The sequence below is a fragment of the Gadus morhua genome, chromosome 4 (assembly GCF_902167405.1).
Source record: "Gadus morhua chromosome 4, gadMor3.0, whole genome shotgun sequence".
Classification (NCBI taxonomy): Eukaryota; Metazoa; Chordata; class Actinopteri; order Gadiformes; family Gadidae; genus Gadus; species Gadus morhua.
Window position 1 is genome coordinate 12,872,132 of NC_044051.1, and position 14,235 is coordinate 12,886,366.

The window sequence follows — 14,235 nt, forward strand, 5'->3', positions numbered from 1 at the left end:
CATTGCTGTTGTGTTGTCTATATAGTAACTTTACCAATAATAAAATATTCTACATCTATGACGTTTACAAACTACAAACAAATACGAAAATAGCAGCTGCCTGACAGTGTTATCAAAAATATAAATAACGACAATAGCAAATACTTTGATAATAAAAAAAACAATGTTTAATTGTTATCCGGTTACAAAAATATAGTTCTTTCAACAAAAATGAATCAACATTTTTTTATAAAAAATGGAACTTCAGATTAAAAAAACCAAAAAAATTTAGACATGCGTAAAATCTTTGTGGTGGTTAATCTAAAACCATCTTTTAAACACATCATCCTATTCCATCATGTTAAACGATCTTTAAAACCCAACCTGGTGGTCCACCATCTTAAACCATCTTCAAAACACAACCTGGTGGTCCATCATCCTGAACCATCTTTAAAACACAACCTGGTGGTCCATCATCTTAAACCATCTTCAAACACAACCTGGTGGTCCATCATCTTAAACCATCTTCAAAACACAACCTGGTGGTCCATCATCTCAAACCATCTCTTAAACCTGGTAGTCCATCATCTTAAATCATCTCTTAAACCTGGTGGTCCATCATCTTAAACCATCTGTTAAACCACAACCTGGTGGTCCATCATCTTAAACCATCTGTTAAACCACAACCTGGTGGTCCATCATCTTAAACCATCTCTTAAACCACAACCTGGTGGTCCATCATAAACCATCTCTTAAACCTGGTGGTTACGCGGGGGGGCTTCCAATAAGCTACTTCCAGCCTTTCAACCCTTGGAGGCAGCAGTCAAAAGTTTCCTTCTTCCACACCCATAACATTAACATCGACCTCTCTCTCTGTTGGAAGTGTCCGCGGCAACAGAGGCTCCCTCAGTAGCCCGATGGCCGGCCCATCTTCCGTTGGTCGGAGACGGCGGTGATGCAGCCGCGGTGCTGCGCCACAGCGTTCACCGCGTTGAAGGAGTACTTCAAGTCTTCCACACGGTGACCCAGAGCCTTCAGGCCTGCTTTCACCGTCTGGTTACGGGCGCATCAGCAACACACACACACACACACACACACACACACACACACACACACACACACACACACACACACACACACACACACACGCACACACACACACACACACACACACACACACACACACACACACACACACACACACACACACAATCACACACACACACACACACACACACACACACACACACACACACACACACACACACACACACACACACACACACACACACACACACACACACACACACAATACAGAGCATTAATGAGCAGGTAGGGGCTAGACAGAACAGAGTCAGGTCATTAAGGAGCACGTAGGGGTAATACATTACAAAGACAGGTCATTTAGGAGTAGGTAGGAGTAAGACAATACAAAGACAGGTCATTAATTAGCCAGTAGGTATTAGAAAGTGCAGAGACAGGCCAATTTGGAGTAGGGAGGAGTAAGACATTACAAAGACAGGTCATTAATTAGCAGGTAGGTATTAGAAAGTGCATAGACAGGCCATTAAGGAGCAGGTATGAGTAATACATTATAAAGACAGGTCATTAGGGAGCTGGTAGGGGTTAGACTGTACAGAGACAGGTCATTAAGGAGCAGGTAGGGGTAAGACATTACAAAGACAGATCGTTAAGGAGCAGGTAGGGGTAATACATTACAAAGAAAGGTCATTAAGCAGCAGGTAGGAGTAAGAAGGTTAGGGGTTTGAATAATATTGATGATAATTATAACCAAAATTATAATAACAATCATTATAAAAAAAAAAAAAAATGAACTCACCTCATCGAAGCCTGGCCCAAAATTCAGCCCGTTCTTTGAGTCCACAAACACCACTGGGGCTGCGATGGCCTCCTGCAGGCTCATGCCCAGCCAAAGGTGGTTCATCAGGGACTGGATGATGGGGGAGTCATGGGAGAGAGGGTCTGGTGAATGTGTGGATGCGGAGATGGCCTATGTATGTAAACTAAGCGGCTTGAGGAGGCCTTACCAAGGCTACCGCTGTAGTGATCATGCTGCCTCCGGAGCCCCCGATGGCTAGAGTCCCCCCCGAGGAGGACTCAAGGATGGTTGGAGCCATAGAGGAAGGGGGCTGCTCGCCTGTAGCCAACACACACCGAGAGAATACAGCTTGTTACAGGCGTATTGTTTCATATATTGTATAATAGTTCAGCGAAAATAAGCCGTGTGACAGTTGATGTAAAGGGCAACCTAATGATTAAAGGGCAAGAAAATCATGTAGAGATTTGACACATAAGGTGAATAAGATCGGCAAGATTGTGTTTGACTACCAGTCCTGGGGAAGGTTTTGGGTTCAACCCTGAATATCTGAAATCAATGTGTGGTCAACCGCTTTGGACCAGTGACCAGTGTCCAGTCTGTTAGAAGGCTTTAAAGTGGGCAGTATTAATGTTGTTTGGGTGTTTGATATTCATCTGAAAGGCTATGGGTTTGAAACCCAATTTTGGCAACTGACATGTAGTTACATCCTTGGGTATTGCCTTGACCAGAAACTGATACACTTGTGTGTATAGTTTCATTGATATAGCACACACTGTTTAATTCATATTTCTTCCCATGTTGTGCATTTAGATAATAAAAAGGATATTATTTCAATTACTTTGTTCTTTTTAATGAATATACTCTCCTGTACTTACTTACCCTCAAAGACATCCACTCCCATCTGCTCATTAATAATATAACCGGTGTCTGCTACATTGAAAATAATAGTACTTATACTACTACTATAATATGAATGATACAATAGCAATAATATAAAAGGGCCAATATAATAGTACTTACATAATAGATAGTATTGCAATGCAGCGTAAAAGACAGTGTTGCTTCACCTGCTCTGATTGAGGCCACTCGTCCACAGAAGTCAGCCAGCTCATTGTTCAGGATGATTCCAGTTCTAGGGGAGAGAATGGCCGAGCCGAACCTATGGAATTAGGGAATAGAACAAAAAATACATAAAACATAAAACATTTATATAAAAATAGATTATTTACTCCCAAAAAACACCATCACACACAAACACACACACACACACACACACACACACACACACACACACACACACACACACACACACACACACACACACACACACACACACACACACACACACACACACACAGACACACACAGACACACACACACACACACACACACACACACACACACACACACATACAAGAAGACAAACAGACACATACACACACCGAAACACACACAGACACCCGCAGACACTGGTTATGTAGTAAGTAGATGCCGTTTACGTGTGATTTTTTATGTGGGAAGTGGTGCAGTACACTTCAGAGGAATTACTATAATGGACACTGTGACGCCATTGAATGAGATATCCACACCATACTTTATACACATGTTAAGAGAGGTGTCCTATGTGCCTGGTACTTTTCCAGTTCCTGCCACTTTCAAAAGCGGGCTTTGGAGATTTCCATTTAGAGCATTAGCTTAGCTTAGCCTTTTTTCACATTCGCATTTATTGACACTGTGACATCATCTTTGGAGATATTGACCCCAAATTTGTTCACAGTTCTAACGAGGGGTGGCCTCTATGTCCCCAAATAGTTAACAGCTACTGACCACCTCTCAAATGTAATTGTGATTGATTGACTATAGAATTTATTGAATTTCTTAAACATTCCAATTGGAACAATGAGTAAGGCATGTCCATGGAGCATGTGTTTTACATTTTGGGTCATTTCGATTTTTGGTTGATTTTAAAGGGGAAATATTATGCCACCAGGTGTGCGTGTGATTAGCCGTTACAAGCCGTTTTGAAAATCTGCGTCTTCTGACATCACTAGTGGGCGTGTACACCTAGATGTGTCCTGGATAGTTGAGCAACGTCTGCTTCATTCCACCGGGTAGGCTGGTAGACTGATCTGTCCAGCACACATCTAGGTGGACACGCCCACTAATGATGTCAGAAGACGCAGATTTTCAAAACGGATTGTAATGGCTAATCACACGCACACCTTGTAGTATAATTTGTCCCCTTTGAGAAAAGTTTTTCTGAGAATTGAAAAAAACGTTCCATTTTCTATCTCACATTTGAACTTGAAAATATGGGAGCCAACTCACACATGGTTGATGGTGCTGGTGACGGAGACCACGCTGCCGTCGTCCGCCAGAACAGACACGTGCGTGGTCCCGAAGCGATCCACCAGAGGCTGTGCGTTGTAGTACTCGTCGTTATGAGTGCGGTCCGCAGAAATCAGGTCCCTTATCGTGTCGGCAAAGGCCCCATCCAGTAAATAAGATGCGTTCTTTGAAGAGCGGGGAACATCATGTTAAACCTCCAAACGTGATTTGAACATAGCAACATTTATTTCAGTTTTGATCCATACTTTGGCATAATTAATGGCCGGGTCACGGATGACATGCTTTTGTCCGTTAGCAAATTTAGCCGCCTCTACAAAGCGATGATAAGTCTGGATTCTCTGGTCTCCCTTCATGGAGTTTGAGGTGAGGTTGTAGCCTGTGGACAAGGTGTGACAAAACAACATTTTAACTGCACTTACTGATTACATTTCTATTTAATTGTTATAGTAATGATGGGCAGCACAAAATGGTAACTGATTGGTCTATCAAGGATCCACACAACACACCTTTCATTACGTTCAGAATGAAGGCGAGCACAGCTCCCCCCGCAGGCGGTGGAGGGATGAGCATCCGGGTTTCTCCGAGCGATATGGGCCATGGGTCCGCGACCTGTACCTTGAAAGATCTCAAATCCTCCATTGACAGAGTCCCACCTAGAAGAAATTCGTGACGATATAAAATGTTTGTCGTGTACTACAAGTTTGGTGTGTTCCTTAGAATCTCTTTTGACGCATTTATTTTCAAGATGGATAAATCGTAATTCCACCCGAACGTTGGGAGATTTCTCATTCAGGACGGGTATCCATTTCAGTGTATCTATAGATTCATGAGTCACAGTTAATTGCACTTCATCATGCATACTGTGCCCCCACGAGACCCCAATTAACCCGGTCAGATGTCAATTAAGGTATTTAAGATCCGATGGGCTTCAGGCTTCCGGACCCTGAACCCTGACCCTTTAAGCAGCTGCACTGACCTGCCTCCTTGACATCCTGGACCAGATCCAGCCCTATCTGGCCATTGTAGAGGGCGTCGGCCCCTTGCGCTGCTATGGTTTCCAGGGTGTCAGCCAGCTTTGGGAACCTTAGGGTATCCCCTACTCCCAGAACGGTCTTGTCATGTTTGCAGAACAACTGGCTGGAAAAAGCACATGCATAAAAATGGGACACAATTAATGTTACGTTAATTGGTGTTTAATATAAACAGATGCATCAGTGGAAAATCCAAGCAACTCATATGTCATACTGTCAGTGGCGTTTCTGGCCATTCGGGCATCCTGGGCGAGACCCCACCCCCCTATACCTAGAAAAGTCCCTGCATACAGTGACCTGACGGAGGTACAGTGACACAACTGCTGTCCACTGTGATGCCCATTATGCTGCAGATTTGTGTGTCTATTATTGGATGGAGACCCGTACCTTTAGTGTTCGGGTCGTGGGTCACAAAGGGCATTTTGAGGGGAGGTTGACTTCAGGGTACACAGTGAGAATTAGAAGGAAGGATTAGAGGAAGCTCTTATCCCTCACAAACCTCTGGGAATGTTCCCTAACATCAGTCAACAATTGGGTGAAAGCAGATATGTTGTAAGGTCCGGATAGTGTATGGCTGTGTGAGACTCCTAGCAGAAAGGTGCTGGGTTTGATCCCGAATGTACGCAGATTACCTGCCATCCTAGAGCAAGACGCCCTAACCCACCTGCTTCTTAAGACCGTAATGATCCAAAACAGGAACGGATTATGAGTCAGTGGGCCGCTGGGCCCAGATGACCCAAGCAGCACCAGCACAAATCAGCAGCAATACAAAGGTTGAGCTTAAAGCACTTCACATTATCCTTCAGGTGTATATTGAGGACTTACAACAAGTCCAAACAACACACATAGGCTAAGTCAAAAAAGCATAGGCTACTTAATCTGGGCTTTGTAAACGAATAGCCTTTCTATTCACACCTTACAGCCTCTCATAGCCTGATGGTTTTTGACGATTGCAAGCACCCGATAGGCCCTTGCAATAATCCATCCTTGATCAAAAATGACCTAAATTCACTGTAAGTCAATCAGGGATAAAGGTGTCTACTACTATGACTCACTCATTCAGTGACGCAGCGATGTGACAAAACCGTCCAACCACCGTGGTTGCGGGACCAATCAAAGTGCTGCTGTACCCACCAGAGGGAGGAGTTTCGGATGAGATTTCCAATCAGAGGGTTGCTCAGGAGTTTGGCGAGATAGGCTGGGACGGGGATTCCTTTGCGGGCCAGTTTAATGGTGGGCTCAAAGAGCCGCGCCCAGGGGAGGCGTCCGTGGAGCTGGTGTACATGCTGGTAGCCCCGGAGCTCGCCAGGGACGCCTATCCACTGGCTGCCTGAGATATAGATTCATATATATCATATATATAGTGTGTATATATATATATGTCCTATATATCCTATATATCCTATATGTTATAGGAACACACTGGAGTACTAACCCTGGCATTGTTGAGGTATAAATATATATACTGTATGCATATGTATATATATATAGAAAAGTAACTGGCATTGTTGATAACAGGTAAAGATGGACAAAGATCTTGCCCGGAAACAATCAATAGTCAATAAATTGACCTGTTGTTCTCCATTTTATGGAAAATATCAATACCAATTCTAATATCTAATATGATTGCAGTATGATTCAATTACAAATAAGCCCAAATATATGTTTTTTTAATAGGATTACATTATGAATGCAATGGGCCACCTGAAATCAGTGTTAACTTGGTGGGGCAGTCATCGAGAAGGTTTGCCTTGAAGGACTTTGGAACAGTTTCCCTGGAGCTGTAGACTTTCACCTTGCCTGTAGGGGTAAGGGTTACAACCACATTCATAATGCGGGGAAGAGATATTAGGCTTCTCTCTCTCTCTCTCTCTCTCTCGCTCGCTCTCGCTCTCTCTCTCGCTCTCTCTCTCTCGCTCTCTCTCTCTCACCCGTGTACTCACCGCTTTTATCCCTTATTGTAAAGATCGCACCCCCTCCCAGTCCCATGCTCTGAGGGTTGATGACTGACGTGCACAGAAGAGCTGCAATGGCGCCATCTACCGCCGAGCCGCCCTGGTGCAGAATGTCCCTAAAATACCGCAGAACTGTTACCGTTTGAAGGGGGGGAAAACGGCGGTAAGATAGTCAGCATGCACAAGCATACACATGCGCGCACAAACACACGCACACGCACGCACGCACACACACACACACACACACACACACACACACACACACACACACACACACGCACGCACGCACGCACGCACGCACACACACACACACACACACACACACACACCACACACGCACGCACGCACGCACGCACGCACGCACACACACACACACACACACACACACACACACACACACACACACACACACACACACACACACACACACACACACATACGCACACACGCACACACGATCGAAAAAGTGCCCCCACTCGGCCCCCCCACACACGAATGCATTTCATGAATTGCAGTTGGTAAGCCGCTCGGCACAAGTTTAACAAATACTATCTGACAGACCAGCACATCAGAAACAATACCTCTTTATAATATCATTATTAAAAAAAACATCAATTATTCACTATCCAGCGTCCAACCCCACTTCCCCTCATTGTTCGAGAAAAGGCAACCGAAACTCTCAACATGAGGAAACTTTCCCCAAACCAATGTATAAAGACTCCCCTGAGAGACCAAACAATCGAGTCTATCATCACAGAACATGAATGAACAAGTGAATAAAGAATGTCCACTCTGCGTCCTTCATCCTAGAAGTGGTTCACAACATGTAGGCTTATTTCCATAATACACTTAAACCTGTAGCCTAATAGTCCAGCATATAATTGTACAATGTCAGGATACCTTATGCCTCATGGGACATGAATAGGCTTGATATCAGGTCAACACAAGGCAGCCCGAAGATAGATTTTACTTTGAAGTGATCTTCTGTCGAGCGTCCATTCTTCCATGAGTAGCATATCTGATCAAATCTCTTAATCAGATTAACCTTCTTGGAGGCTCACTCAATGATGTTTTACTACAATATGTTTTAAATGCTCTGTTGTTTAATATTGGTACTATTGAAATAAGATTGAAGCTACAATTTACTTAGATATAGCCTACTTAAGCTGTAAGCAAACTAAAACAATCTAGGCCTACAATATTTTGCAAACGATCAATATGAATAAAGCCTACTTTCTTTTTTTACATTGAATAATGATTTCGTTTGTATAGGCTAGTTAAATTACGTTAAACTAAACGTCAGTCATTTCATAGGTGCGTTTAGTTTTTATCTTACCTGCCAATGTCGGAGCAAAGTTTGGAGTCTGCAGCAACAGCTGCGTGTTTAAAGGCACCCTTCGAGCATCCCACCGTAAAGTAGGCGATGGAGAGACAAGTGAGGATAACTACAAAAAATAAACCCAGGCAGCCGAGCAAACGCCCCTGCCATGTCTTCATTTTATCCATTATTACTGATTTAAAACGCCGTAGTCCTAAGCATTGAATGGACAATAGCAGCCTATAGACCGCTTTTAAGCATCCTAATCCTCCTCTCTGTGATTACTCCACCCCTCAGGGCTTGTGAAACACCAAGTCAGGCTATAATTAATCATAAGAGCTGTAAGTGTGCGGCAGGTTCACGAACTGCTTTGCCATTCAACAGGTAGGCCTATTTAAAACACCCGACGTAATTAATGTTATTTTTTTAAGACTATTGTGTTGAGAGACTCGTTTTATAGTAAAAAAATGCATTCGTTAAGGCGGTCATTATAAACATATTGGGGGACCAGTAGCGTGCGGTGCCCCTTCATTTCGGTGGGGCAGAAACTACTGGCGTATGACCACACCCACAATTTTTTTAACATGTATATTTTGAGCTACATTAAAACATGTTAACTAAACTAATTGTGAGTAAGAATTCAAAATAAACTAATAGCCTAATGTTACTGCACGCTTTTGAAGTGCCATCCGCAACACTCGTCATATAATGTCGGGCTAATTAGAGTAATAATAATAATAATGCTACATTTAATTTAGAGGCGCCTTTCAAGACACCCAAGGTCACCTTACAGAGCATTTAGTCATCATAAATCGTTTAAAAAACAAGACATTGTGGAAAAAAATAAAATAAAATAAATAAATAAGTAAATATAATAAATAAAAAAAATAAAACAAAAACAAGGCAAAACAAAACAAACAAACAATCAAAACAGTGATCAGTTAGACGTTGTGTGCGAGTTTGAACAGGTGAGTTTTGAGTTGTGACTTGAAGGTTGTAATGGTGTCTGACTGTTTTGTGTGTGGGGGGAGGGAGTTCCAGAGCCTGGGTGCTGAACAGCTGAATGACCGGGCACCCATTGTAGTGAGTCGTGATGTGGGGATACATAGTAGTCCAGCAGAGGTTGAGCAGAGGGAGCGGGAGGGAGTGTATTCTTGGAGGAGGTCGCAGAGGTAACTGGGGGCTAGGTTGTGGAGAGCTTTGTAGGTGAGGAGTAGGGTTTTGTATTGGATGCGGTAGTGTACTGGGAGCCAGTGAAGTTGGATAAGGACAGGGGTGATGTGGTCAGATGAGTTGGTGTGGGTGATGATCCGGGCGGCTGAGTTCTGAATGATCTGCAGTCTGTTGATGAGTTTGGTGGGGAGTCCGGTGAGGAGGGCGTTGCAGTAGTCTATGCGTGATGTGACAAATGAGTGAACTAGGATTTCAGTGCTGGATTGGGTCAGTGATGGGCGGAGTCTGGCGATGTTGCGGAGGTGGAAGAATGCAGTCCGGGTGATGTTGTGAATATGGGGTGCGAATGAGAGGGTGTTGTCCAGGATGACGCCGAGGCTCTTGACTTTGGAGGAGAAGGGTACTGGGAATCCATCGATGATTATGAGTGGAGCTGGGGTGTGTTGTGATTTAGTGAGGGTGGATTTGGATCCGATGAGCAGGGCCTCGGTCTTGTTTCCGTTGAGTTTCAGGAAGAGGGAGGTGGGGGGGATGGCAGCGGTGGGTTTGGTGGAGATTTAGACCTGTGTGTCGTCAGCGTAGCAGTGAAAATGGACCCCATGGTGACGGAGGAGTGTGCCCAGCGGGAGGAGGTAAGTGGAGAACAGGAGTGGACCCAAGACTGACCCCTGGGGGACACCCAGTGAGACACCTGAACACCCAGGCTTGTGGTTGCTTAGTTGAACAAATTGTTGACGGCCGGTGAGGTAGGATGTAAACCAGGAGAGTGCAGCACCAGTGATCCCAATGCCAGCCAGGCGGTCCAGGAGCAGAGGGTGGGAGATGGTGTCGAATGCTGCGCTGAGATCGAGGAGGATGAGAATGGTGAATAATCCAGAGTCGGCTGCAAGGAGGAGGTCGTTGGTGATTTTGACTAGGGCTGTTTCAGTGCTGTGTTTTGGACGGAAGCCAGATTGGAACGGTTCGTGGAGATTGTTTGTGTCAAAGTGGGACTGTAGTTGTGCGGCAACCACCCTTTCAAGTGTTTTGGAAAGGGAGATTGGAGATGGGCCGGTAATGGTTAAGGTCAGTTGGGTCAGCACCAGGTTTTTTCAGGATGGGAGTGATGGCAGCCAGCTTGAGAGTGGGGGGGAAAGTACCAGTAGTGAGGGAGGAGTTAATTATGTTGGTCATCATGGGGGAGATGGACGGTAGACATGCTTTGACAAGGGAGGTGGGAAGAGGATCGAGCTGACAGGTGGTGGTTTTAGCTTTGCGGATGAGTTCTGAAACGGTCTGTTCTGTTACTGGGGTGAAGTCAGAGAGGGAGCTGATGAGAGGTGGGCCAGAGGTGATCATCCAGGGTGGGTCATCAGAGGGGGTGCGAGATGAGGCCAGCGAGATGAGGCCAGTTGTTGGTGAATGGTGTTGATTCTAGAGCTGAAGAAGTCCAGGAACGCAGTGCATTGGGTGGTGGAAATGTCTGGAGGGAGGGTTTTAGGAGGCTGAAGTAAGTGGCTGACTGTTGAGAAGAGGACTCTGCTGTTGCCTGTACCAGTCTTGATGAGGTTGGAGTAGTATGAGGTTTTGGCAGTGGTGAGGGCATTCTTGTAGTGATGGAGGTGGTCCGAATACATTTGGCGGTGTACAGTGAGTTGATTGTAGAGTTTATTGTAGAGTCGCTCCAGTCGACGACCAGTGGCTTTGAGCTGGCGCAGATGAGGAGTGAACCAGGGAGCAGTGTGGGTGAATGAGACTGAGTGGGTTTTCAGGGGGGCCAGGGTGGTGAGGGAAGAGGAGAGGCAGTTATTGTATTGAGTCACCAGGTCAGTCAGGGAGGAAGCTGGGGGAAGGTTGGGGTAGGAGCTGATCAGGGTGGAGAGGTCTGTGGTGTTGATAAGTTTGATGTTTCTGAAGGAGATGGTCCGTTGTTCCTTGGTTTTGTGTAGTTGGGTATGAATGTCAAAAAGTACAGCTTTGTGGTCGGAGATGGGGAAATCAATGACATCAAGGTTAGTGGGAGTGATGTCAGTGCAGCAGATTAAATCCAGAATGTGACCTTTGTTATGGGTTGGGAGGTTGACATGTTGTGTGATGCCAAGACAGTCCAGAAGTGATGTGAAGTCATTAGCAAAAGTACAGGATGGGTTGTCAATGTGGATGTTGAAATCACCAAGGAGGATAACAGTGGGGGACATTGCACATACAGATTTAAGTAGTGATGAGAATTCATTGAGGAAAACGGCAGAGGGTTTTGGTGGTCTGTAAGTGGTGACAATGATAGTGGGTTTGGGGCCTGAGAGTTTTACAGCTAGACATTCGAAGGAGGAGTGATGTGGGGTGAGCCTATATGTGTATATGTGTATATGTGTATATATATGTAATATAGCCTATATGAGCCTATATGTGCAATGGAAACACCAACTCAAGTCACAAATGACAAATTCGACATTATAGGGAAGTTATTTCTTCCATATTTTATTTTAACAATCTAACAACAATTTAACAACAGGCTTAGCGAGTGCATTGCAAATACATGAAAAGTAGAAATACAAGTCATCAATTAAGCAGACCTTCGATTTGGAACATGGCCCGACGATGTGTGCAAATCTCTCAATAACAACACTTTTGAAATCAGGTATTTCTCAATAACAGCTGTTTAAATCAGGTATGAAATCAGGTATACCATTTTAATACCTGCTGAAATAAATAAATAAATAGGCTTCAATGCTGAAAGATACAGGCGGAGTAATTCGATTTTAAACAACAACAGATGCTGCAATTCTTATTGCTGAGTCTGACTGACTCAGCTGAGAACCATGCAATGGCGTGCATTCCATGATGTGATTTACCGCTACTGGAAACCAGACTGAACGAACAAACGATTCGCGTACGACTCATCCCAGTTCAGTCGAGTTTCCGGTGAATCGATTCACCGGGAACTCGACTGAACTGGGAGGAGTCGTTCGCGAATCAACCTAGTTTCCGGTAGCGGTGAATCGCATCATGGAATGCACGCCATTGCATGGTTCTCAGCTGAGTTAGTCAGACTCAGTGGAGTTAGTGCTACCGGAAACTCGTTTGTTTGTTCAGTCGAGTTTCCGGTGAATCGAATGGTGAACGAGACGAACGAGAGAAACGGTTTGGTTCGTTCGTCCTAAAGACTCGTTCATTCGAACCGGTTCGCGAACAAACGAGCCAACACTAATGGGTAGTAGGGATGGGCGTGAGGAGATTACTCGAGTAGGCCTACTCCTCGTTACAAAAAATGAACTTGGTTGGTGGACAGGCAAACTCGAGTTTGCATAATACACACACAGACAAGTTTTCTGAAGCAAATGTATCAATTTTCTGTGGGGCGCTGCCACACAAATTTTACCGGGAAAATTGTACCGCCTACGGTGAGTTCGGGAAAGCAGACCTGCAGCCAGGGCCGGCGCTGGCCCTTTCGGTGCACTGGGCCAGCGGTCCCCAACCCCCGGGTCGCGGACCGGTACCGGTCCGTGGGTCATTTGGTACCGGTCCGCAGAGAAAGATTATTTATTTATTTAAAATAAAAAATAAAAAAGAATTCATGCAAAATGCATGCACACTTAATAAACTCAATTGACTTCGCAATACTGTCACTCTTTTACATGCCATAAGTCTATATGCAGTTGTTAGATTGCATATAACATGTTTACATTTTTGGCAACCTCTGCCCAACATAACCCCCCCCCCCCCCCCCCCCCGGTCCGTGAAACTTTTCGGAGAATCATACCGGTCCTTGATGCTGAAAAGGTTCGGGACCCCTGCACTAGGCGACTCCACATTAAATTGCGCCCTCGACAGGAATTCCGAGCGGGCGTGGACGACGACGACCACAATGCGTAGTGCGCATTGTCCTGCGTACTACGGTGAGGGTTTCAGTGCGCCCTGACAATTAATCCCCCCCCCTCCCTTCTCACATCCATTTGGGAGCATGTTTGGTCTCATTTCGCTGGTTTTGTATATTTTAATCAATTAATTAAGGCCGCCCCAAACACATTTGCCGCCCTAGGCGCTCGCCTTGGTCTTCTATAGCGACGCTGAACGACAGAGCGAAACATAATAAAACGCTTGAAGTGTGGCCGTGATGTCACATCCGAGATCCGAGTCGGTTCGCAGAGAATACTAAGACGCACCAATAAGTATTCTCTGCGAACCGACTCAAACCGACACGCCCACCCTTCAATAGTTTTATTATGTTTTGCTCGGTCGTTGGAGGAAAACTGGGATGCCACCCGGAAAGCTGTTGTCGCGTAATATTGGCAGAGTACCAGGCGCTCCAAAATAAGTAGGCTATAGGCCATATGCAGAGATACGGACGCAGTAAGGTATTGCAGTAATACCAGTGATTGAAATTGCCATTTAAACCACCAAAGCGGTCCAAGCACAATGAAAACAGTTCATACTTCAAGTCACACTGGGCGCAGCCATCTTGAATTCTGTCTCTGAATTTTGCTCGGCCTCCTCTGAGTTCATCCGAGCAAGCAAGTTCGCCTTCCGAGGAAAAGGGGCGTGTTCATGCGTGTCGCTAGGCAACGTCCTCGGACCTCCGAGACAGATGGATAATAAAACGCACCATATGTC

General features: G+C 45.1%; 1 protein-coding gene across 2 annotated transcripts; it reads right to left on the reverse strand.

The window, feature by feature from the left end:
• Positions 1-141: 141 nt before the first annotated feature.
• On the reverse strand, positions 142-8,740 carry ggt5b (gamma-glutamyltransferase 5b). 2 transcript variants are annotated; one of them, XR_003976430.1, is made up of 13 exons: positions 8,491-8,740; positions 7,143-7,270; positions 6,904-6,999; positions 6,334-6,529; positions 5,145-5,305; positions 4,675-4,821; positions 4,414-4,544; positions 4,148-4,332; positions 2,887-2,978; positions 2,028-2,137; positions 1,820-1,930; positions 442-1,032; positions 142-402 (listed from the first exon to the last, which is right to left on the reverse strand). XR_003976430.1 is itself a non-coding variant. In XM_030353741.1 (12 exons), exons 1-12 carry the CDS (start codon positions 8,658-8,660, stop codon positions 886-888), a joined length of 1,674 nt encoding a protein of 557 aa, XP_030209601.1. In that variant the 5' UTR covers positions 8,661-8,740; the 3' UTR covers positions 142-885. The 2 variants fall into 2 exon arrangements, 1 of the variants encoding a protein (XP_030209601.1); XM_030353741.1 differs by having other exon boundaries at positions 142-1,032.
• Between the last annotated feature and the right edge of the window lie 5,495 nt (positions 8,741-14,235).